This window comes from Pezoporus occidentalis, unplaced genomic scaffold (genome assembly GCF_034315485.1).
Source record: "Pezoporus occidentalis ecotype Australia unplaced genomic scaffold, CSIRO_AGI_Poc_V1 ctg19, whole genome shotgun sequence".
NCBI lineage: Eukaryota > Metazoa > Chordata > Aves > Psittaciformes > Psittacidae > Pezoporus > Pezoporus occidentalis.
Genome location: NW_026913748.1, coordinates 1639058 through 1663886, shown reverse-complemented (window position 1 = coordinate 1663886; position 24829 = coordinate 1639058). Strand labels below are relative to the sequence as shown.

The window sequence follows — 24829 nt, the reverse complement described above, 5'->3', positions numbered from 1 at the left end:
GAGGTGAGAAACAGGCAGTCTCCATGTCTCTGATGGGCTTAGCTTGCTGCAATGCATGGCCGGGGATTATATCACATCCAGAAATAGCTGGAGCAAGGCACACATTGCATACAGGTAGGGAGCTACTCTGGGAGAGGAGCTGCTCTCCTCCACCCAACAAGGGGAAAAAAAATAGTATTATCAAGAGTAATTGTATACGAAAAACTGCCTGGCTGGGCACTATCAGCACACTGGGTACCTGCCCCTTCCTTCATGACTTAGTTGCCCAATCTCACTCCCAGTTATTTGTTCACTTTTTGTTTTAAGGGCACCCATTTCTCTTGGCATGGGAATCTGGGACTAGGTGGAGTTGACAAATACACAAAATTGAGATTGAAACAGGTTATTTTTTTCTCCTTTCTTTTCCTTTGTAGCTTGCTTCATAAAAGGATTTCCTTAGTGATTTTCTTCTCTTTTCCTGCCTTTATTTTCCAGACCTTCTACCTGATGGCACTCATTCTGTTCTTGCTGATCACCATGTGTCAGTTGTAATGTAGGTGGAAGAGAATTTCTGACCTTTTTGGTGGCAGCTTTTGTGTTTATCTGTTTGGTTTTGGGCCACTGTTCAGTTTCAGGAAGTATTTTTATCTCACAGAAGTTTCCTTGTGAATAGCGATGCTACAAAGACCTTGTTTTAGCACCGCCAAAGCTACTGGAGGTAGTGGAGGTCTGTCTTCTGTCAGGAGCTGAAGTCTTTGATTTGAAAACCAAAGTAACATTAAAGAGAGTCAACACTGGTGTAACTTTATACTTTCTGGCTCCTTCCCCAGCACTATTTGGTACATGCTTAGAACCGCATTTTCCTCTCCCTTAACACTGATACAACCCCAGGGAGCTGTGTGGATTTGCACCAAAGTAACAGAGCAAATTTGGCTGCAAGGTCTGCATGTAATGTGGTTATCAGTGCATAACTAGTGCACCAGCCTTTCCCACCACCTCTGAACTTGACCTGTGAATCAGCACCTGCCTCTGCCTGTGCTCATGCAACTTGCATGGTGATGGACATGGCAAGAGGGTGAATTTAGAGGAGGTATGAGTGTGACTAGCAGGTGATTCGAACAAAGAGATTTAATACAAGGTTTATCTGGCACACACAGTCTTTAGGAGCTGGAAGGAGTTTGTTTGAGATATCTGAAGAACTGAGTGCTGTTGCAGCTTGGGAGGTGCCTCTGTGAGCAAAGTAATGCTCCCAAACCCAGTGAGCACCCAGCAGGGGTGGGGGTGAGAGCCTTCGTGCTGCATTTCCATTTGAATGACAACCCAAGCAGATGAGAGGTGGCAGGTAACCAGTGTGGAATAAAGAAACAAAGGCAAAGCTTGGGAATACATGTTTTGGATAGCCTTTGCTTCCTTCTGAAGAAAGAGTTATGAGGGGGTGGAGCTGAGGGCTTGCTTTAATGTTCATTTCTGAGGCCATGTGAGGAGTCACAATGCTGCTGTTGAGGCTTTAGTACTACCAAGGTGTGCTGTAAGGACTCATGAGGAGAAGTGCTAGGCAGCTCAGGAAGCCTGTTTTTGCTGCATCTTAATATGGAAATGAGGCTTGTTCTCCTATTTTTCATTCCTGAACCTTGTTCTCAATTCTATAGTCAAGAACTTTTGATTTTGCTAGAAGATACCTTTCTATAGACCTCTGTCACTGGAAATGGCCTAGCAGTGTGTCTTAAAGCAACACTTTCTTCCATGCCCTGCCTCCTAGGACAAGTGGCACTTGGGATATTCAGGGTCCTGTTTTTCCATCATTAAGGGCTGGTTCTGCCTGGTGCCACACCTCAGAGACATCTCACTTGGCCACCATTCACAGGGTGGACAGAAGGCAGCAGGGGGAGAGGTTTTGCACTAAGTATCTCATGAGGACTACCTTCAGTATTTGGTCCAAGTTCTGAGGATAAAGCCAAGAATTTTATTTTTCTTTTTTCTTCATCAACTTCGTCCCTATTTTTCTCCCTGACATTGGAGAGAGGTTTTAGTTTGGTGCTTAACAGGTAATTTCAACATGTTGCTGTGGTAGAGGAAAAACAGGAAACAGGCTTTCTTTAAGCAACTTAAAGATAGGTGCCTGTTAAGCTATGCCACCACTTCTGTTCATTGATCTGCATTTTGAGTGCTGTCCTGTCTCTAACCTCTCCTTTCTTGATATGGTTGTTAGCAAGATTGTCGTGGGGCAACCCTAACTTAGCACAGTATTCTTGCATTTCTTCCCTCTCTTCCCAGCTGAGCGTGACATATGGCCTCTAGTTCTGCTAGGGGATAAGCAGCTCTAGAGGTGACCAAAGAAAGGTCAAAACCTCAGGCAGAATCTTTGATCTATCAGCAGCTTTTGATTCGTTAGATCAAGAAACATTATTGACCTGTTTGTGAATCCTGGCTATGGCTATGGTCTGAATAGCTCTTTGGGCAATTTGAAAGGGAGTGTGTAAGATTCACTGGGGTGATGCTGGCTTGATTTTGACTCACTGCCTCCTACTCCATTGCTATCAAAGTCTGCATTTTGGGCAAGGCAAGAGCTGATGTGGGCTGTGTGGCTATGCATACACAGATAAGTCATGTATCTGCATCTGCACTTGAGCAGATCTGCATGTCATCCCTCTGACATGGACTTTGTCACAGTCACACCTGCCCATGAGGCATTTGATTGGGATTGCAGTTGCTCAGAAACTGCAGCCAGTTCAGTATAAGGCCATGACTCAGCAGTGCTAGTTATGAGGAATGTGGTCTCTGCAGCCTTTGCTGCTTCCAAATTGATTTCAGGTGCACGTCACACTGTCAGACTCACAAAATTCCCCCTGATTTTTTTCATTTCTGGCTGCTGAGCATCACCAGACCATGACCAATAGGATAAGTGGAAATCTCTTATTCACTGATGTGTACTTGGATTACCATTCCCAAAACAAACGTGGCAGAGGAGGATCTGTGCCTCACTTGTCAGCTACTTTTTGGAAAAGTTAGTATCTCGTCTTAAACTGTCTCTGAAGATGGGTTCATGCTGGACGTTTGTATAGAAGCAGCTGAGGTGCAGGCATATGTTCCCTTCTGCTGACTTGGCTGTGGTGACGCTAACCGTAGCCAGCAAAGAAGAGCAAGCAACTGGGAACAGTAACATCTCAAACTGCAGCAGAAAGATTGGCCAGACCTCTTCTGTCAGCACTTGGATTCCCTTGATGTTCATTGAGGAATTAAAAGTTAACTGAGGGTGGTGGCAAAAAATAGATTGGCCTGCCTAGAAAACGTTAAATCTGAAAATGTTAATCCTGAAAAGCAGAGGTGGATCTGAAGGCACTTATCTCTCTTGGAATTTATATAGGGATTAAAACACACATCATCCTTGTAGCACATACGCAATTTTATAATCACTTCTTTTGTTTCACCTCAGGGTACTCTGTGGGGTGAAGAATTAATTTCCCACCTCTTTCTAAGGAATAGAGTCCTGGGATTTGCTGTCAGTCATAAAGGAGAGTTTGTGGCCAAACTACATGTTTTCTGGACCTCAGAAGTGATTGAACGGGCTGGGATGGGTGAAGGTGTACCACCACATTTCTGGAAATTAAACAGGGGAAACATGCATACAGAGAAATGCCACAAGATGCTATATGGCCATTTCACTTCCACACCAACAGGAAAAGATGCATTAGAAAAACTGCTGTGCAAAGCAGTGGCTGAAAAATTAAAATACAGGATGTTTAATTACATGCAATGTGATGCCTCCTTTCTCCCCCCACATCTCTACTTGTTAATGAAAAGGCACCTAATCTTAAGTAACAGGCAGGGGGTTAAAGTGTCATCTTTGCGCAACGCCATCCGCCACCCCAGCAAAATTGCCAGCAGTTAAAAGATATAAACAGGGACGTTTTGGGAGAAAAGCATATTCAAGTTCCTTTGAAATGTGCTTGGATAAAGGAATATTTTGAAGAGCGGGAGTGGAAAAACAAATGGAAAATATTTTCTTTGAAAGGGAAAAAAAAGCAGCAAACTGTCCTTCCTAAATAGAGATACTTGGCTGGTGTGTACTTTATGCAGCTGTAGGTCAGACCTTGCAAACAAGTACTAAATTAGGTTCAACTACTTTGATGCTAAAAGCATGGAAGTGCCAGTAATTAAGTTGCATCAAATGTAGGAAATGACTGATGTGTCTGCCATGCTGAAGATAGCAGAGTTCACTGTGCTGCCATTTGACTGACCCCTTTTTATTTATGTAAGCAAAAGGAATTTTCTTCTAAGGAAAATCAGCTGGTTTTACACCTTTCTTTTGTTTTCTGAACAGCTAATCCCCTAAAGGTATAGAAGCTATTTGAAAGAGCAAATCAAAGCCGCCATAATTTAGTGTTTTATTATTTGTTGATGTATGGTTTGATTTAGTGGCTACTTATTATATCAGGTTACCATATAATTATCTTAATTATTGACTCCAAAGTAAGTAGAGGGATTATGAGAGAGACAGGAAGGCCCAGTGGAAAGAGCATGGCTCAGAGAATCGAACACATCGCAGTGTGCTCTTGGCTCCACCATTCATTTACTCTGAGCCGGAACTCTTCCTTCAGCGATGAAATCAGGAGGGATTGCAGGGACAGGACTCAGATGCTGACACAGGATTCAAAGAGATGCAGGAGAGCAGTATGAAAAAGACAGAGGAAAGTTCTGAAAGAGAGATGTAAATTTTGCAAGAAACAAATAAAAAAATGAATACACACCACAGCATGCATTGTCATCGAAGCACGGAGCAAACTATGCAGTCATAGAGAAAGGTGGGTTTGCCACAAAGACCTGAAATTTAAGCCTGATCACGGTTCATTTCCAGCCTCTGCTACCAATTTCCCATGTGAAATCAGGAAGCCCTTGGATCCCTTTCTGCAAAACAGAGCTGCTAAAAATCATCCTTCTGTCTTTGTTTTTAGCTACTCACATTATTGGAGCACAGCTCCTAGCACAGCCTTCAGCCATGGTTCTCATGACATTGTGGCCATTTGGGGCTTTTAGTCTCCTAGTCGTTTTTCTGATAACCATCGACCTAAGCCAAAGGGTTGAGTTAGTAGACACTACTGCAATAAAAAAGCAACATTGAAAGGCTGTCAGTGCAGTCTGTGCTTCCTGTATTGATAATATTTGACATATACTGACAAAATACTTCATCTATTGACAAACTGAGTTGCATCTTTTTCTCTACGATAGAAGCAGACACACTGGTTCTGCTCAGCCTGTGCAAATTACTTTTTCTGCTTTTCCTTTTCTTTCCTGAGCCCCAAACCGGGGATAATAGAATGTATCTATTTCCTGCCTAGAAAAGATCAGTTAATGTGAAATGGTGCATGGTGGCTTAGTGCTGAATAAGTGGGATACTCTAATCCAGCAAGGTATCCTTGTTCTATTGTACGCCTTTTCTGCATACCATCTGGAGTTGTTCTCTGCTTAGTATTTTCAGTATGTACCATATGTTTTTGCATGAAAATTCAATAAAATATGCATTATACATGAAAAGTGCTGTAGTAAATAAAGGAAGGATGGAATCCAGTCCCCTTCATGAACGGCAGGGGCCCCAAATCTTCATAAAAGGTTTAGTCTAGTCTGACGTCTGTGCTTTTCTCCAATTTACTCTGTGTCAGTCTTTAGGAGATGCTCTAATTTAAAACAAAACTCTGCTTTCCTGACGAGGTTATTAGATGTACTTTGGCTGCCCTCTGCTGAGAGCACTGAATAAGACAGGGGAATTGTCCTTTTACCAGGAAAGGAAAAAGTGGGAGAAATTCTCTGTCCACGCACTGAGTCATATCACTGCTGCTGGTGGTCATCTGTGGTTTGGTGACTGTCACTGCTGCCTGGCAGAGGGCAAAGTCTTCCAAGCTACAGTCCTGATTGGGTTTTAGTGACCCCCAGTTGTTGCCAAGGGGCAGGTGCTTTTGTAGACCAACAAACCACGTGTGTGGGCTCAGGTATTTGCCTGCCATGCAAAAGTAAGCAGCATTACACAAGGGGCAGCCACGGAAGGAAAGAGACTTCTCTCCCCAGGCACTATTGCAATCCTTCCAAGTGGGATTTGAGCTGTACTTCAGCCCCCTCTACTCCCTGTCTACTCAGCAGTGCAGTTCACCACTGTGTGCTGTTCCTCATCAGGGTGCCCGTTCCTTCCAGTGCCATCTCCCACCCCTCTGCAGGCATCACAGCATTAGCACTTTGGTTCATTTCTATAACTGGGAAAGGGTTTGCTCCAACCTCAACAAGAATAACTGAAGGACCTGCTATTTCTTGTGAACAAAACACTCCTGGTCTGCCATGCTCTTGTCTTTGGGAAGACACAAGGGTCCTGTGAAGATTTTAGTGCATGTATGAAACAATAGCTCTGTTGTAGCTATTAACGCTCTCTGTAATACTCTGTTTCTAATAATTCCTAGCAAGCTGATTTATTATTATATCTTCAGCTGGGCTGCACACCAAAGCATTTTGATGATGAAATGAATGTTATACACACATTTAATTACTGCCCACATTTTTGGATAATTTTATCATTTACTGTTTTAGATGAGACATCGAGTTCTTCTACAGGAAAAATGCCCAGTAAAAAAAAATGGATGGTTTAAAACTCATCTGACATGAGTTTGGCACTTAAATGTAAGAAAATGTAATTGTTCCTTTCTCCCTGCCTTTTCAGATGCTTCCTGATTACAGCAATGTACAAGAACTCCCTTATCTGGACATGGTGATTGCAGAGACACTGCGCATGTACCCACCTGCATTCAGGTATTCTTTTTTTTTCCACTTCTGATTCCACAGGGTAGATTCCTAGCTCTATAAAATGGAAATCTGCTGTTGGAAGACCAACGTGCCCTTGGTCTCTGTTCCAATGTCAATACTGCTTGTGCATCTGAAAGATATAAAATAGCCTATCGAAGGAAGACTGGCCAATACTGGTATTTCTAAAGCACTTTTTTACAACATACAGGCCAAGATTGTTTCCTCACCGTTCTTCACATCCCCCAAGGCTAGAGGATGGAGCCATTTTGCAGCAGGACTGGCTGCAAAGCTGGATGGTGCTGCTTCCATATGCCTCAGGCTTTAGGGATATGGAACAAAGACCTACCCTAGCCTGTTGGTCATTAAAGCCTTGATCTGTGGAAGTGTTGCACACTCAGAAAGCTGTATTTTACATGTGTGTTTAACTTGGGCCCCTACCGATTTGCACTTTGTGCTGTATTATACTAATATAACTAAATGTAGCTAATGGCTACAGCCATTATATTTTGAAAGTTTTGCCCCAATTCACACAAGACTAATCTTATAAGCTAGAAAACTGTCAAATTTCCAAGTTATCACAAGATAAATTCAAATGTTAAGAATGGAGCTTTTCAAAGTGGCCAGCCAGTTGCACTGCTCCTTATGAAGCTGGGAAAAATGTGGAAAGAAGACAAAACTGAACTTGCTGTGAGAGTCTCTGAAAAGTTTATCCCATGACAGCAAGCACCTTAAGAGAAAAAAGCTTAAAATCATACTCTCTTTTATATGTTCACAAAGACCAGAAGTCAGGACTTCTCCATGGATGTCTGCAGAATTGTTCAGAGACAAGCAAAAAATATTGTCATAGATATTTGCTCTTGGATGAGATGACTGGGCTTTACTATGTTATACATGGCGTAATGTAAGTAGAAATTGTTTTGCCAGTTAAAGCATCTGAGATCTTTGAGCTTTAGCTGAAACACTGGGAAACAATCAATGCTTGTCAGATAGGAAATAGAATGAAAATGGAGCAAAGTTGTTCCAAAGTTTCAGTTGGCATTGTCAGTGGTGTTTATTGATTTGGCTTTTATTCTGATGGATGTGGAACAGATAGGACAGCCCAGTACCTCAGAAAGATGTTAATTGCTTGTGACAAAGATAATGCTGAGTTAGGGGAAAAGTCAGTAGCAGCCAAGCTTATTATGAGTTGTTTTATTAAAAAATGAACTTAATAGCCAGAGAACTTTCTTCCCCAGAACTCATGTTTCCACTATCACCAAATTCATGTAAGGATGGGAAGGATGGCTTGTCAATGTGTTTTTTAGCATGCCAGTCTTTTGTTCCAGCTTTGGAGCCTCTTATTGTTTATTTGTCTATAAGAAAGACAGAGATGTATGACAGCGAGGAAAGAATGTGTTCCTGTAATGATACCAGACTGACAGCCCTGAAACTGAAATCTTTGTTCTACTTCTTAGGCACAGTACAGGGAGCAGCAAAGGGAGCTCCTGCATTTGTTCTCACCCCTGTGCTCCAAGCTAGTACTGGGGAATAGCACCTAGGCTGAGATAGCAGGACACTCATCTGGGTCTGGGCTGGTTTGCAGTCTGCAGTGACCACACAAGCACCAAAAGATCTGGATCAGGATCTGCCACCATACAAGTGCACCCACACGCTATTTCTTAGAAGGTTTACACACCCAAGCTGAGCTTTGGCAGGTGGCTTTTCTTAGTCTTCTTGTCATGATAAGGTTCCTAAGGACAGTCCTACTCTGTCACCTATCACCACAAGATGTGAGGAAATCGCAGTTTTGTTGTATCATGCCTGTCTTTGATGAGCGTATGTGAAATAACTTTCCAAAGCTTGTGAATTGGTTGTGTTTTTGTAGCAGCAGCAGCAGAACACTTAGCCCTAATATAAAAAACATCCCTTGCTAAGTTTCATTTGCTGTCCCAACGTGAGGAAGCTTCTCAAATAAACAAACTCAAAACTATATTTGATCCAATTTTCTCCTGAAAGCAAACCAGCATAATCTTTCTGTCTGTTAGAGATGACTGACACATTTCATCTGCAGTTTTCATTAAGAACCAGCCTAAAACCAACTTTAGCAACAAAATTGTAGTCTGACAGTAAATGTTTGGGGAAAACTAAGAAACCAGAAATGCTTCACTGTTAAAAGGACAAAAGTTAGCCAGCTGGGTTGGAGCTGTGTGCTTGTAGGTGGAGATGATTGTAACCAGAGAAGACACTAGCATCAGCAATGGTATTTACCTGCTGGGAATGTGTTACTTCTGAAATCGCAGGGTCAGTCCAGCTAAGAGATTTATTTTATGGTTCCCTCCAGCTGAACTTTTACCTTTATTAATCATCTGGGATACATGACACTTACCGTTTCAGGTTCACTCGGGAAGCAGCTAAAGACTGTGTAGTGCTGGGGCAGCGTATTCCAGCTGGGGCTGTCATTGAAACTGCAGTTGGACATCTCCACCACAACCCTGAGTTCTGGCCAGAGCCTGAGAAGTTCATCCCTGAGAGGTACATGGGGTTATGCTTTCCATTCTTAGGTTGAAGTCCTTATTTCATCATAGAATGGTTAGGGTTGGAAAGGACCTCAAGGTTATCTAGTTCCAACTGGGCATCTTTAGATCAAAGGCCTGCCTTAAATCCTGTTTTACACATAAGGGTGGGCAGAGGACTCCAGCCTGTCCAGTGGAGACACCAGATTCTGATGGTCCATCACAGCCACAGTCACCCACTATTCACCCAAAGCTGAATTTCCACCAAGAGGAGTAGACTTTAATTTAGGTCATAAAAATGTTATTTCCATCAAATACCCACAGAGGGTGTGAGGTTTGGTCGAGGTTGAAATGTGGTGCAGTGTTTCAGACCTGTTCCCAAATCAGGTGCTGCAAATAGTGTCTCCTCCAGATGAGAAATTCTGAAGTGAGATAGTATATTCACTGGCATGGAGGTACTCAGGAAACTTGTCCAGCTCCTGGCTGGTTTAGAGCAGTCGTTTCACCTGAGATCTTGTAATGGTGTAAGTACACTGTATCAGGAGAACCTATCCCATCTATTCCCACTGGGAATTTGCTTTCTGTCCATAAGTTAGGATCCTGGGTTCTTAGATCTGCTTGGCAAGACATTCACATCCAGCATTTATTTATTCTCTTCAGCTGGGGTCAAGGAGAAACTGTCAAGTTATGTTTTAGTACCCTGCTCTGTCTTACAGATGCTGAGTTGAGCTTACAGGGGAAGTTTCAGCTGATGTGGTGCTGTGTGGAAGCACAATTCAGTTTCACAGGCATCTCTGTTTTAAGCTGTTCTGCGAGCAGTTGCATTACGTTACCACTATGTTGAAAAGTCTGATAAGAAAACAAGTGCACGCTCCACAAACTCGGTGTAAGGCAGACAGCCTAGAACTGGTTTTGCCAGTAAGACAACATATGTATGGTGTAAATGCATTTGCCTAATGCTCCCTCTGGAGCAAATCTTGGGATATGCTCTATCAGGTACCTTAAGACCATAAAGAAGAGTAATGACAGGGTTAGAGAAGCTTTTGCTGTGGGAGAATCTTAGCACTAACTAGTCTAAGGGGTTTTTTTATTTATTCAGAAATGCTGTTTATTCACCACTTTAACAATACTATGAAAGTACATTACAGGGTAAAACAGATAGTGGGGGCTGTAGTCCCCTTGACTTGTATGGTGCTGTTTGTTATGAATCTGAGATGAAATTTCCTTTTGAAGTATCCCTGAGGAATGAAGCATAACTACTAACTCTCTCCTCAGATTGTATTAGTTGGTAATGTTAGTAAGAATTATAAAATAAGATCTTAAAAAAAATAAATTAATTCAGCTACAGCCTTTTTCCCCCCTAATGTTTCATTTTGAAATCTGCCTCAAGAATAACACAAGGGAGACTTTAAATTTAACAGAATGATATATGGGGGTGAGCAAGGCAAGAACTGCATTAACCTGTTTGCATGAGATATGCAACAGTGCTCAGTACCTGAGTTAATAGTCCTTTAATCTCAAATTATGGGCTTCTATAGTACTTTTTGCACTAGTATCCCAATCTTATATAGGATATATAAGTGTGGGGATGGGATTAGCAGAATACACAGTATTATTTTTTTCCTAACTTCAAAATAGACTATATTATCCAGTATCTGAAGCAGACCTACAAGGATGCCGGAGAGGGACTCTTCATCAGGGACTGTAGTGACAGGACAAGGGGTAATGGGTTCAAACTTAAACAGGAAGTTTAGATTGGATACAAGGAGGAAGTTCTTTACTGCGAGGGTGGTGAGGCACTGGCATAGGTTGCCCAAAGAAATGACAAATGCTCCATCCCTGGCAGTGTTCAAGACCAGGCTGGATGGAGCCTTGGGTGCCATGGTCTAGTGTGAGGCGTGCTTGCCCACGGCAGAGGTTTGGAAGTAGATGATCTTAAGGTCCTTTCCAACCCTAATAATTCTGTGATTCTTAGACCTTATCTCTTTCTACCCTGCATGAGATCTCCAGGCCATAGCAGTCTAAATTTCTTGCAAACTGTATCCAAACAGATGAGAGATTTTCAGGGATGACCCCATACATAAAGAACAGAGTTTCCACCCACATGCAGAACTGGATAAGTAGTTTTGTACTACCAGGACAGCTCCAAATACCTTAAGACATGGGAGGACTATGTTTATTTCCAGGGTGATGTCACTGGTGTAAAGGTTTGCTTGTTTTAAGGAACGACTCTGAACAGTGACTCAGCACAGGCCAGGGTGAGGCTCGCCTTGTTTATTATGCATTGGCCTTAATAACTTATACTGGCTCAGCCTCTGTATTCTCATCTGTACATATTCTGCCCAATGTACATCCATCTTTGCAGATGCTGGCAAACAGATTTCATTTTTTTCTTTGTACTGCTGTTCAAATAGGAATTCTTATTTCCTTCCTTGAGAAAAAAAAAAAGACTCATTTCTAGATGGTTGATCAAGTATTTTAAAGCTAGCTAGATGTGGAACTGCATCTGCATACAGACTGACACATTAATCAGCCTGTACGATTGGCTGAGGTACTTCAGCTCTAAGAACAGAATTGTGTGCAATTTCAGTGTTTCCCAACTGGGAAACTGGTCCCTTTGGACCAAGAGCAGAGAGAGGTCCTCTACTGAATTATAACTATCTGCCATGGCCTAGTCAATCCCATGAGAATTCATCTCCCCTTACAAGCTACAAAGAAAAATTCCCATTGATCTGTCTCCATGTTGTATAGCAAGGAAGCGATGGTTCAAATTGCAGCCCCTTAGTTTCCTCTTAGCTGTAATCTCTTCCTCATACATGCAAAGGTCAACAGAGATAGTATGTCTGCACCTAAAGTTATCATTCTGCTGAGCATGGTCATGAAGTGAAAGCAATTCATGAAAGGTAGATTGAAAGCAATGTCTGTCTGTCCTCTCCTGGAATCACCAGTTGATAAGGGCTGATGGCAGTAAGTTGATTAGCTGTTTACTTAAGGGTGTCATCCCCATCAGGACACAACCTGTCAATAGTGCCCTTGACCTGTCCGTTAAGACCAATTGAAATAGCCACCTTTTGAAATGTGAATTAAAAACATGGAATCAGGAGCAAAAAGCATTTATTGAACCCGTTTCCATCTCTGTACCTTCTAGGTTTACAGAGGAGGCTAAGAAGGAACATCATCCCTTTGCATACCTACCCTTTGGAGGAGGACCACGTGGCTGCATTGGCATGAAAATGGGATTGCTGGAGACAAAAATCACTCTGCTGAGGATTTTGCAGAAGTTTCAATTTAAGACCTGCCCAGAGACTGAGGTTTGTACAAGCAGACACTTAAAGGCCACACTTGTCAACTTCAGGGAGTTGACAGTGTTTCCTAGAAAGGATGTCTGACTTGCCTTTGTGACTTCCTCGTAGTTTGAGAAAACTGGTAGAGCCACATCCATAATGAGGAGGGACAAGAGGCCTGGACTGCTAGTTTTAATCAAAGCTTCATTTAACCTTTACAATTTTTCCAACAAAATAAACGGTTACACAGCCCTGCCTTAATGGAGAGCAGTATAGGAACACCACAGTCAAAACCCCTTGATTTACACAGGCTGAGAATGGGCATACATCTGTCATGGGATATTAGCACTTCAGGTTATTCTTATTGCTATATACATTGCACCTGGCACTTACTCAGCAGCAGTAGAGTTTATAGAGTTAATTTCTTTCTGTTCAGATCTGCAGTGTACCTGGGCAACTACTGCCTCAGCCTCCGGGTGTAAATTCTATTTAATATTACACTACCACAGCTCGCTATAGAACAAGTACTTTACAGCTTCCACAGTAATCCTGGTATGAATTGGTCCCCCAGCAAAAATGTCTGTCTGTATATGGGGGTGTTGTACACACATAAACAAATACGTACACCTGTACATAAAATGATCCTTTTTTCTTTCAGATTCCTTTGCAGCTGAAATCAAAAGCTACACTTGGACCGAAAAATGGAGTCTACATCATGTTAGAATCTCGCTAAGAGAAAATGTATATCCCAAAGCCTTCTGGGATGGAACCCCTTGTTCAGTGATTCTCTGGGTATAATTATTTCTCTAAACCCCAAAGACAGGTAGGAGCCTAAGTCCCACTGATGGTCAGTAAAGTGGGGCCTCACTGCCATCCTGTGGGAGAGCCACCCAACCCTTTTTTTGGTGAGACAAGGGCTCCACAGTCTTTCTGGTGGTTTTCAAGTCACTGTGAATAGTACCTGTAAAGAAGCATCCCACTTTCAATTGCTTTTCTACATCACACTTCCTTTTACTCATTTGTAAGAATGCTTTCTTCATGCTTAACTTCAATAAATGGAGCAGGTATTAAATGTATGCACAATTTACAATAGATTTTTTTATTACAATTGATTATTTCATATATCCTTCCATACACTTACAAGTCCCTACTCTAAAAAAAGAGGCACCACAGTTCAGTTGTAGCAGAAGACCTGGGAGCCAGTGCATTGGACTTTATCTGCTAAAAATCAAAGCTGAGTCTCCTGCACAATGCTTAATCTCTCCCTGTGTCTGTAAAGTGGAAGGACTTACACCTTTTTCAGACTTCTGAAGTAATTTGAAATAAATTTAGATTAAAAATTTGCACTCGGTTCATTGCATCAACATGACTGAAGAGAAATGAAGTGTTCCCCTGCTTACCAGTTAAGTTCTAGTAGCTAAGCCCAAAGACATGAGGTGACAGCCATTCTGCTGGCTACTGAACTGTTGGATAGGTGGAAAAGAGAGATGTATTTAAAGAAAGCAGGATGTCTGGAGGAAATTTAAGGATAATTTGAAGAAGTTGGTACAACATCTGCTTCATGTTGAGGCCTTTCCTTTTCAAGCATTGCAGTTGGCACTATCCTTTTCTAGCTCATTGTCTCAAGGAAATTAAGACCACTGCATGCATTAGAGCCAATGGCAAGAGAATCGGACCCAGGATCATCAGTGCCAGCGGCTCACTTGATTCCTTATGTGACCCTGGAGCATGTCATGTCCCAAGTGCCTCACTCCACTTAGGAAGGAACTTGTCTGATTGCCAGCTACAACAGTGCCATAGATCCATTCAAGCTGTATGGCTGCACACATGCATCTTCACAGCCAAAGCAGCAGTATGATTTTGTTACCATAAAAATCGGTTGGAGAAACTCTCTAAGACTCAATTTGGAGTTTTAGAAAGCAGGCATTCTTTATTGCAGAGCTGGGCACACATGCGAATCATTTCGCAAAGGTGACCGCATCCATTGCTTGCCAGCAGCAGCTGTATATTCAGCAAACTCATGCGTATTCACAGTGTTTCCAGGAAATGATTTACATATTAATGAGATTTCTGGGAACTAATTATAATAATTGTAATTACTCATGCACTTTCTTGCTGCATGGGGGTCTCTGCTGGTCACCGATAATCTTCCTTACTGCATTTACTGAATGACGACAGAGCCTGTGCACGTTCACAAGGTCCTGGTGCCAAGTTAGCAGTTGGTATGTCTTTGCTTCTGTTCTGTTCCAGTCTTGCTCCACAATGGGCACCACTCTGCTATCTTGAAGGCTAGCACCCTGGTCTTATTTACTGTCTCCTTAGTTGTTATCAGTTCTGTGATGTTCCTTCCCCCGTCAGCCGAACATTCCTTTCTCTCTATGTGTTAGCAAGTTAGAACAGTTTGGTCTATTCTACTGTTAGTTTAAAGACACACACACTATTGTTAGTTTAAACCTACACTTTAAGCCTACAGTTTCACTCTTCACATTCTCCCCCCGCTCCTTCCTACTCCTCTACAAAGCCCTTCAATCACCATACAGCTAGTGAAGCATCACACAGCAGTGAGCAATTGACCAGGAAAAAAAGAAACATTTCCTACAGTGTACACCACAAACTAGCTGGCTGTACAACTGTGCTGCTTTTGGCCAGGATAGAGTTAATTTTATTCATAGTAGCTAGTATAGGGCTATGTTTTAGATTTATGTTTTGTTACTGCTGGGCAGTGCTTACACAGAGTCAGTACTTTTTCCGTTCCTCACATCTCCCCACCAGTGAACAGGTTTGGGGTGCACAAGGAGTTCGGAGTGGACACAACAGGGACAGCTGACCCCAACTGACCACAGGGATATTCCATGCCATATGACAGTGTTTGACATATAAAGGTGAGGGAAGCAGGAGGAAAGGGAGGATGTTCAGAGTGACAAGTGGCATTTGTCTTTCCATGTCAGTTACTCATGATGTAGCCCTGCTTTCCTGGGGATGGCTGAACACCTGCCTACCCATGGGAAGTGGTGAATTAATTCCTTGGTTTTGCTTTACTTGTGTGCATGGCTTTTGCTTTACCTGTTAAACTGTCTCTACCTCAACCCACAAGTTTTCTCACTGTTATTCTTCCGATTCTCTCCTCCATCCTGTTGGGAGGAGTGAGCGAGTGGCTGCATGGGGCTTAGCTGCTGGCTAGGGTTAAACCACAACAACAAAACTATGAGAGGAGATGGTCTCAGTCCCTGGGTCCTTTTTAAAATTTATGTATTTTTTCTTCTTTTTTTTTTTTTTTGACAGTTTTTATAATAGCAAGAAATTCTTATGGCCATAAAAATGAGGAAGCACCTTCTGGTTCTTTGCGAGTGCTCACCTTCTCCCTGCTAACATACTCTGCTTGAGGTTTCCTTAGGTACAGCATCCCTCTTGATGGCATGCACAGAGAAGTGTGGCAGCAGGAGGAAGAGGCTGACTGCTCAGCTTTACTGCAAGGATTGCTGGAAGGAGCCATCTGCTCACTGAGCCCTAGCTAGTTCCCAAGTTTCTCTCCAGCAACCACCTTTTGCTGCCTTCTTCCCACATGCTGCCTTACTGATCAAATTACTGTATCTGGCTCCTGGAAGATTTTGTCTTTCATGGGGTTTATTTGTTTTTAAACAGAGCTCTACAGGTAGTAGTGGTGAAGTACTGACCTGGGAATCTTGGAATTGTTCCTATTTCCATGGAGCATCAATGGCATGCTAAAACAGAAGTGCCTGGTTACAGATGTACTGATTACATGACTTACTGATGGAGTGAATGTCCTTTATTTGAAAAGAAACACACCTTATATACTTTAATTTTTACACATTATCCATCATTTTTCCCTCTTGAAAATGTGCTGGCAGCTGATTTACTATACAGCTTATACATACAACTGGCAAAAATTTGGATGGGCTTTGCTTAAAAACTTCTCACCTACATGAATAAGCAGGACATTCATTCCAGTCTCAAGACAGCTATGAAAGGCATGTTTGTCTCATCAGATTATTTTTTTCCTCTTTTTCTTCCTTATGTGACTTATCAGGTCATTGTGCATGCAGTATTTTACCAAATACTCCAAGCCTAAATCAAGCTTGTACCTTTCTTCCATATGTTCACGTAAGGGCTGTTGTACATCTTGTCTCAATGCTGTTTATATCCTCAATAGTTACCCAAGAAGGTGTCACTAATGTATAGAGTAGTTGAACTCATATTTCTGGGACTGAACAGAAGCATAATCATAATCATAGAATCAGAGAATGGTTTGGGTTGGAAGGGACCTTAAGCTCACCCAGTTCCAACCCCCTGCCATAGGCAGGGACACCTTCCACTAGACCAGGCTGCTCCAAGCCCCATCCATCCTGGCCTTGAACACTGCCAGGGATGGGGCAGCCACAGCTTCTCTGGGCAACCTGTGCCAGGGCCTCAGCACCCTCATAGTGATACAGTTACCAGACACCACACACACATTTTACCAGGACACTTAATGATGCTGGCCCTCATCCTAGCTGTGTGGGCTCAGAAACATACCTAAAAACCAAGCCATGTTGAGGGACCAGAACTGCTCTAGCCCCCTGAAAGCATATATTTGAAAAAATCCAAATATGACTGACAGCAGCTCTCCAGAACAGAAACTGGTAATAGCATGTTAATCACAGTGCATTTGTGCAACCCTGTAACATGAGCCCAAACTGATCATAAGCAGAGTTGTCTGCTTCATAAGAACCCCTCCAATAAATAAATAAGCTGTATGCTTACAGTTACAACGTCAATGCATAACTGTATATCCCAAAGTTATAGCAGCTACCAGCCTTTCTGTTTGTCGTGGCTTAAGCCCAGAAAGTAACTCAGTACAATGGAGCTGCTTGCTCACACGCCACCCCTGCTTCCTCACCCCCTGGGCTGGATGCAGAGGAGAATCAGAAGAATGTAAAATGCATGGGTTAAGAACAGATTAATAACTAAAATAAAGTACAATACAATACTACTAATAATAGTAAAAAAAAGGGAAATAACAAGGAAAGTGATATAAAACTAAAAAAGGAAAAAACAAAACCAAACAAACACGATGCACAGTACAACTGCTCACCACCCACTGATCAGTGTCCAGCCCACCCCCAAGCAGCAAGCTCCCCCCAAGCCAACTCCCGTCAGTTTACATCCTGGGGATGATGTGCTGTGGTATGGAATACCCCTTTAGCTAGTTTGGGTCAGGTGTCCTGTCTCTGCTTCCTCCCAGCTTCCCCTCCTCCCAGAGCATGAGGCAGAGCATGAGGCTCAGAAACTTCCTGGTCAGACTAAATGTTACTGAGCAACAACTTAAAAACATTGGTGTTATCAGCATTGTTCCCAGGCTGAAAGTCAAAACCACAGCACTGCACCAGCTACAAGGAAGAAAACTAACTCTATCGCAGCCAAAACCCAGACACTGGTACAGCAGTTGAGTCTAGGGAGAAACAAGGAAGCAGATTTAAAATAATTTCTCTCCTCAGAAAGTGTGTTGTCTTGCATTGCTGAGCTGTGGGTTTGTTTAAAATTCGGCATGTCTGTCTTACAAAAGGGTCTCAGTCATTCTCTGACAGCCGATACAAAGCAAAAGCTGTTTAGGAAAGGAAAGCTTCTATTAAAACCATCTTCTGGATTTTGCAATGATTACAGAAAGGTGTCAGTATAAAATGGTATTTTTAATGAGACTGCTGATACAGAAAACCTTTAAAGCTTTGCACTTTATAAATAGTATTCCTAGAAAAACAAAGCTGGATGTTACAAGTTATCATGAGTCACTGCTTGCAAATTTGAACTATTTATTCTTACCTGGCATTAAACTGCAGAATTTCCTCTCTGCATGTGATCGTTCTGCAGTGGCCACCCTCTCATTTCCCTTTGTTAAACCATGTTCCAATCTTGGACACAGCTTCACCTAATATTCTTTTTCTGTGCATTTCCAGTAGTAAATATGCTAGAAGAATTTAAAGCCGACTTGCAAACTGTTTATTTCAGTGCTAAGTCTGCACTGGCCCTGCTTTCTTTCTTCTAACTGTGATAAGTCTGATCAGTCTCCAAGATGTTTGCTCCCTGCACTGCTGGGTGCTATGGCTGCTTAAGACGAGGGAGCTGGATTACCTATCCCCTGGTAAAACAGGTAAGCACCAGTAACACTGACCATGTAATAGCTGTCTCTCCTGATGTTGTGCTGGAAGTACTGCAAAGTCGAACAGCATTTCTACAACTCCCACATGCCCTTTGGCTCAAAGGCAATGCTGTACAGCAGTTTCTTAGAAGCAAAATGCAAGTCTTCTCCAGCACTGAGCACACTACCGTAACTGGCATGTGCCATACACCTAAGTTACTCTTACCCACCACCCCAACTTCTCCAGGCTGCAGGTATCCAACCAGAGTAGTGTACTGCCAGTCCTTTGCTGCTGCCAACACCTACATCTCATAAAATCCAGCCAGAATACCATGACAGACCTGATCACAGATTAAACCCATTAAATGGTGTGGTGAGTTAACCATGGCTGGCTGCCAGGCACTGACCCAGCCCAGTGGGTTAGGAGCCAGGGGTTCATAAATGACTCTGCTCCATACTGCACTACTGGCACAGCAAAGTTATTTGCTTCTGCTAGTGTGCCATCTGTCTTCATAGAATGGTTTGGGTTGCAAAGGACCTTAAAGTTCATACAGTTTCAACTCCCTGCCATGGGCAGGGACACCTTCCACTAGACCAGGCTGCTCAAACCCCCATCCAATCTGGACTTGAACACTGCCACGGATGTGGCAGCCACAGCTTCCCTGGGCACCGTGTGCCAGGGCCTCACCACCCTCATAGTAAAGAACTTGCAAGGATGGACCCTGTTGCAGAATGACTCTGAGAGCAGGACCATAGAGTTCTGGAGGACTGTGCAAGCAAGGCAGGGGGTGGCCCCCACTGGTGGCCGGAGACCGGACCTGGGAGGAGAATGTGGAGGAAGCTGTGGGGGCTAACCAATACTGTTGTGCCGAGAAGGAGTGGCTGAATACCACTCCTATATATGTGTGAACTGCGTCACAAATAAAGTAGAAGTTGCTTATCACCCATATTGGGTCGGTCTGTCTGCTTCTCCTCGCCGCTTACAAATGGTGCCCGAACAGGGACGCGGACAACAGGGCCCTGGTCGCTGGGGACCCGGATTACAGGGCCCCGACTAGCGGGGACCCGGATTACAGGGCCCTGACTAGCGGGGACCCGGATTACAGGGCCCCGGTCGACGGGGACCCGGATTACAGGGCCCCGACTAGCGGGGACCCGGGATACAGGGCCCCGGGTGACGGGGACCCAGATACAGGGCCCCGACTAGCGGGGACCCGGATTGCAGGGCCCCGATTAGCGGGGACCCCGGATACAGGGCCCCGGTCGACGGGGACCCGGATACAGGGCCCCGACTAGCGGGGACCCGGGATACAGGGCCCCAGTCGACGGGGACCCGGATACAGGGCCCCGGTTTAACGGGGACCTGGATACAGGGCCCCGACTAGCGGGGACCCAGGATGCAGGGCCCCGGTCGACGGGGACCCGGAACGGCGAGTGAGCGGCGCCGGCGGCAGCGGCCGGGAAGCGCGGGCAATGCTGCTGCAGTGGCGTGATGAACACGGGTGCTTGGATTAACCGAAAGGAAACCGCCGCTGGGGTGAACCAGACACTGCTGCGTCGGGAGGCCGATCCGGAGACCGAGGTTACAGGACGACCCAGAAGAAGACGATCCGGAAAAGGCTGGCCATGAAAATGGACCAAGAGGTAGCCCTGGACTTATTACAGGGCTTTTTATAAAAGCGGGGAACTGAGCCTTGAACTTTTTACAGTGCTTTTTCTAAAAGCGGGGAATTGAGCCTGAGACTCTAAAGCAGCTAGCAGGTCTAGTGGCTGTAGGGAAGGCTAAGGGATTTTTTTTGCAGATCCTAATACAATATTTGAGGAGAGTGAGTGGCGAAAGTTTGGTGATGAACTATTTGACTTTGTGCTTAATGATTATAAAAAGGCAAAGAAACTCGGTAAACCACGGAGGGAAGTAATGAACTGTATAAAAAGATACAAGGCAGAAAAGAAAACTGCCGCGGTAGCAACGGAGAAACTAGGAACGGACGTCCCCGGTCGGTTGAAACCGGGGGAAGATTACAACTCATTTCCCCCAACTCGCGGGAGCACAGGGTTCCCCCCCCCCCCCCCTTCCTTTTCTCCCCCTCCATCAGAAGGTGCCGCGGAGGAGGTGTAACCCCCTGCTCCCCCACCACCCCAGTTCCGAAAGTAGGGACTTTGAAAAGGACAGAGAATGTATATTAGAAGGTATACGTATGATAAAAGTCGAGGAATCCGAAAGAAAGAGGGCGGTGCCTCGGCGCCGGATCGATTGCGGCGCCACTGTGAAGCACGCAGTAGAAAATGGGGATCATGCGCTAGCGGGAGATTTAAAGGAGCCGCGAGCCTCTCCAACCCACTACGCCCTAGAGTGAAAAAACTTTTAACTCAGTCACGGAGGAGCCAGGTCTGCAGATGGCCACATACCGAACGAGAGACATCTGGTAAGAAAGACACAGCTGCGAGCAACGGAGACCCCGAGTTCGGCGCAGGATCAGCCCCCGAATCCCGTGAATCCGAGACAGATTTATATCCTCTGCTTCCAGACCCTGACTCTTTGTCTCCCGGGTCGGTCTGCTCAGACTTACTGGCCCTGGAGACGCTCAGTTGTAACAATGGGTAACCAAAGATGTGATCATTACTGGGGAATTTTCTGCAATGGGCATCTTTGCATATCCTGTGTTTACTACACAGCAGGGGGCTAAAGAGTGGGAAGCTCTTGATCTCAAAATAGTTAAGGAGGCCTGACAAACAGTGACCGCGTATGCGTTAAAATCCGTATATGTTATGATTTTTTCTTGCAATTGACAGGGGGAGCCCATACAGTTTCTCTGTGATACTCATGTACTAGAAGTTGGTAAATATAAGTATGTCCAGGTTTCTGTCAACCCTTGGAGACCTCTGTAGATACTGCTGGCCACTTCTTCCAGCACAGGCTGGCCACCTGTGTCGGAATGAGTGTGCATTTTGGTCAGTATAAAAGCCCAAGCCTCATACAACGTGGGGGAGGCAGAGCCTCTGCGGGGACGCCCGCTAAGGTTGAGCCTGCCACCTCGCACTGCAATGATGCTTCTCGGAGCTGGTTTGCTGTTAGTCTCCACAGGGTCCTTGTGCCACGTTCTGTACGTGGGACTGTAGTGGAAGTAATGATGGCTTTTGCAGGGACTAAAAAAAAAAAAGGGGGGGGGGAGAGGGAGAGAGTAATGATGCTGCACTTAACCTGTGTAACCTGTCTACTTCTCAAGAACTGAAGAACTGAACCTGGGGGAGGGGTTATATTTGTGCCCTCCTGCCTACAGGTCCATGGCGACTGTCTGCAAAGTTTGTGAAGCCCTGCCATGAGCTGGACAGACGAATGGATAAACCTGATGCCTCAGGTACAGGAGCTGACTGTGATTACCCCAAGCAGAATGAGATGGAGGAAGAACAAATAACTGCAAAACATCACTTGGGGGCAACTGAAAAGTAACATCCTGAATATGTGTGCTTGTAAAGTAGCTATTATTAGAGGTTGTGATTTTGTGTATAAAACCACCTGTATTTACTAGCTAGTTGCTAATAAGAAACTGCACCTTGTATTGTATAGATTTGTCACTTGTAAAAGAGATGTTAGAGTATGGAAATTTGCAGTAGCTGCTAGAAAATGCTAAGGCAAAAGCTAGAAAAATTTTAATACAATAGTAGTGTTATAAAGCAGGTGATGGAACAAATTAAGAGGGGGGAAGAATTCCACTGGTAAGAAATTTCTTTGGCTAGTCCTTCACTGCCATCAGCATCTTCAACATGCTGCTGCACCCTGTAATAGTTACTCTGCTAATGTAAATGTGTGTGTGCCTTGCTGTAGTAGCGACTTGTTACTGGATAAAACAAAAGGGGGGAGATGTGGAGACAGTGTTCTCACAGGAGAATGCGTAATTGGTACATAAACTTTGAATAGTCCTGAAAGATACAGCAAGGCCATGAGAGGCCTGAAGAAGCTTAAGCAAGCAAGATAAGAGGCTGGAATTCACCGAGTTAATGAGAACTGTGGACTGTTGGCAAGCTTTCAAGGTTGAGTTCTCACACCTGTGTTTAACCAATTATATGTTAGTCACTAAGGGTCTTCAAAACATGTATCCAATCATAATATGCCAAATCACTGTAAGTGCTTCAGCCGGGGCCTTGGCTCAACTAAGCAGACTGGGTTGCTGAGTTGCTAAGCAGACAATTCTACATCGAAGGCAATTTCTGATTTGTTTTAATGTTGACTCTGTGAGACATGCAACACTGCAGAACCTTTTGTTGTTGGAACAGGGACATGGATGTGAAGAGTTTGATGGAATGTGTTGTATGAGTTTCTCTGATTATGCTAATTCGATGCACGCACAGCTGAGAACCCTGGCTCAGCTTACCCTGCTGTAAATGAGCAGTATTCTAAGAATAATTGGATGGTTGTTTTCACGGGGCATTGCAGGTTGAGTCAGGCACTGTTTGGAGGTATTGCACTTATGTATCATTGATTAGGTTAATCATCGTAGCTATTAGACTTGTTTATAGTTGTGTGATAAAACAGGTGAACAGAATAACCCATAATGCCTTGCTTGCACAAAGAAAAAGGGGGGAATTGTTGCAGAATGACTCTAGGAGCAGAACCATAGAGTTCTGGAGGACTGTGCAAGCAAGGCAGGGGGTGGCCCCCACTGGTGGCCGGAGACCGGACCTGGGAGGAGAATGTGGAGGAAGCTGTGGGGGGCTAACCAATACTGTTGTGCCAAGAAGGAGTGGCTGAATACCACTCCTATATATGTATGAACTGCGTCACAAATAAACTAGAAGTTGCTTATCACCCATATTGGGTTGGCCTGTCTGCTTCTCCTCACCGCTTACAGGACCCCTTATAAAAAAAGGGAACAATCTTCACAGATTCTCCTCACATGATGTAAGACTAAGAGATTATTACACTGTTGCTGCTCAGTTTTTTCTTAAGTAGCCAAGAAATGTCCTCACTCAGAAAAGAGGTTCAATATAAATTTTTGTTGAAAGTTTAGATTTAATGCAAATGACTTTTTAATCTGTTCATTTTCAAATGCAATCCAATCAGCTGTACAGGGACTCCATTACCTAGGAGCAGCATCTTTAATAAAGTTTCCAAGAACTCAGAGATGTAGCAAAACATGGTGCTTTCAGTAGTGAGAGTGAAAACCAGGACAAGGAATCTAGTGGTCTGAATGCCTGTTTATTTACTACACACAAGAAAGTTATCACTGCAGTTTCAGAAGTGGAAAACATGGTAACTTTTACTTTTTGTGTGTTAATGGAGAGATAGTAGATGACAAAGTAACACAACCAGCCATATTTTCCATACACACACACACACGCACATACATATCCTCTCCAAGAATAAAATCTTTAAAAATACTACTAGCCATAAAAAAGTTACTAAAAAAATCTTTCTTTTTGGTAGGAAAAAGATGTTTGTTTCAATTTTCTAGCAAAAGATTAACATGACTTTTGCTATTTCAGTTCTTAGCTGAAATGAGGAAGAAAAGCATAGCAGTATTCTCATTTGCCATGAATGTGTAGATGAACATGATTTTGTTTTGGCAGAAAAATCTCATTCTGCACAGGTATGAAAGCTTTCATACATAACATTATCCTCCCTCAATGCTGACAAAACTTCTGTCAGCAAATGAGCTTGTCACATATGCTCTATTATAAATCTTTCCAAAGAAAGAATACAGTCAACTTGCTTTTCCAACATCCTGTGTTTTAGTGGGTTAAATACAAATGGGAGTACTTTCCTTTAAATATCATGCTGCTAGTTTCACATTTCATATAAAAAGGAGCTCTGCACAGCCTTACACCAGCTAATCATGGCTAAGCTCCTGGTTCACAGTGCTGAAGTACTAAGGAGTTACCCAGTGTACACTTGTCAGTCATCATCCAGATGAATTAAAAAGGAAGTGCTTCTAGAATACAGATTGAGATTTTTTAGAGTCTATACAAAACGCATCTTAAGGCTTTGTCAGCACACTATGGTTACCAAGCACTCATTTAGGAACATTAAAGCTGCGATAAACTGTCTGTCTATGCATCAGCAAATTTAATCTTAAGAAATACTTGACAGGTCATGTTTTACTATCTGCATATATGTATGTTAACTGCTCAATGCTAGTAACGTCCTTCTCTGGGAACAA

At 43.6% G+C, this 24829-nt stretch overlaps 1 protein-coding gene across 9 annotated transcripts in view; it reads left to right on the top strand.

The window, feature by feature from the left end:
• TBXAS1 (thromboxane A synthase 1) overlaps positions 1-13880 on the top strand; it is a 238982-nt gene extending 225102 nt beyond the window's left edge. For 8 of the 9 annotated variants that reach the window (XM_062616406.1, XM_062616407.1, XM_062616405.1 and 5 more), the window contains 4 exons: positions 6680-6768; positions 9136-9273; positions 12403-12565; positions 13197-13880. In XM_062616406.1, the coding sequence (XP_062472390.1) occupies positions 6680-6768; positions 9136-9273; positions 12403-12565; positions 13197-13271 (465 nt within the window). In that variant the 3' untranslated portion in view covers positions 13272-13880. The remainder of the gene's footprint in view (positions 1-6679; positions 6769-9135; positions 9274-12402; positions 12566-13196) is intronic. The other variant, XM_062616410.1, reaches the window with a different exon arrangement.
• The last annotated feature ends 10949 nt before the right edge of the window (positions 13881-24829 follow it).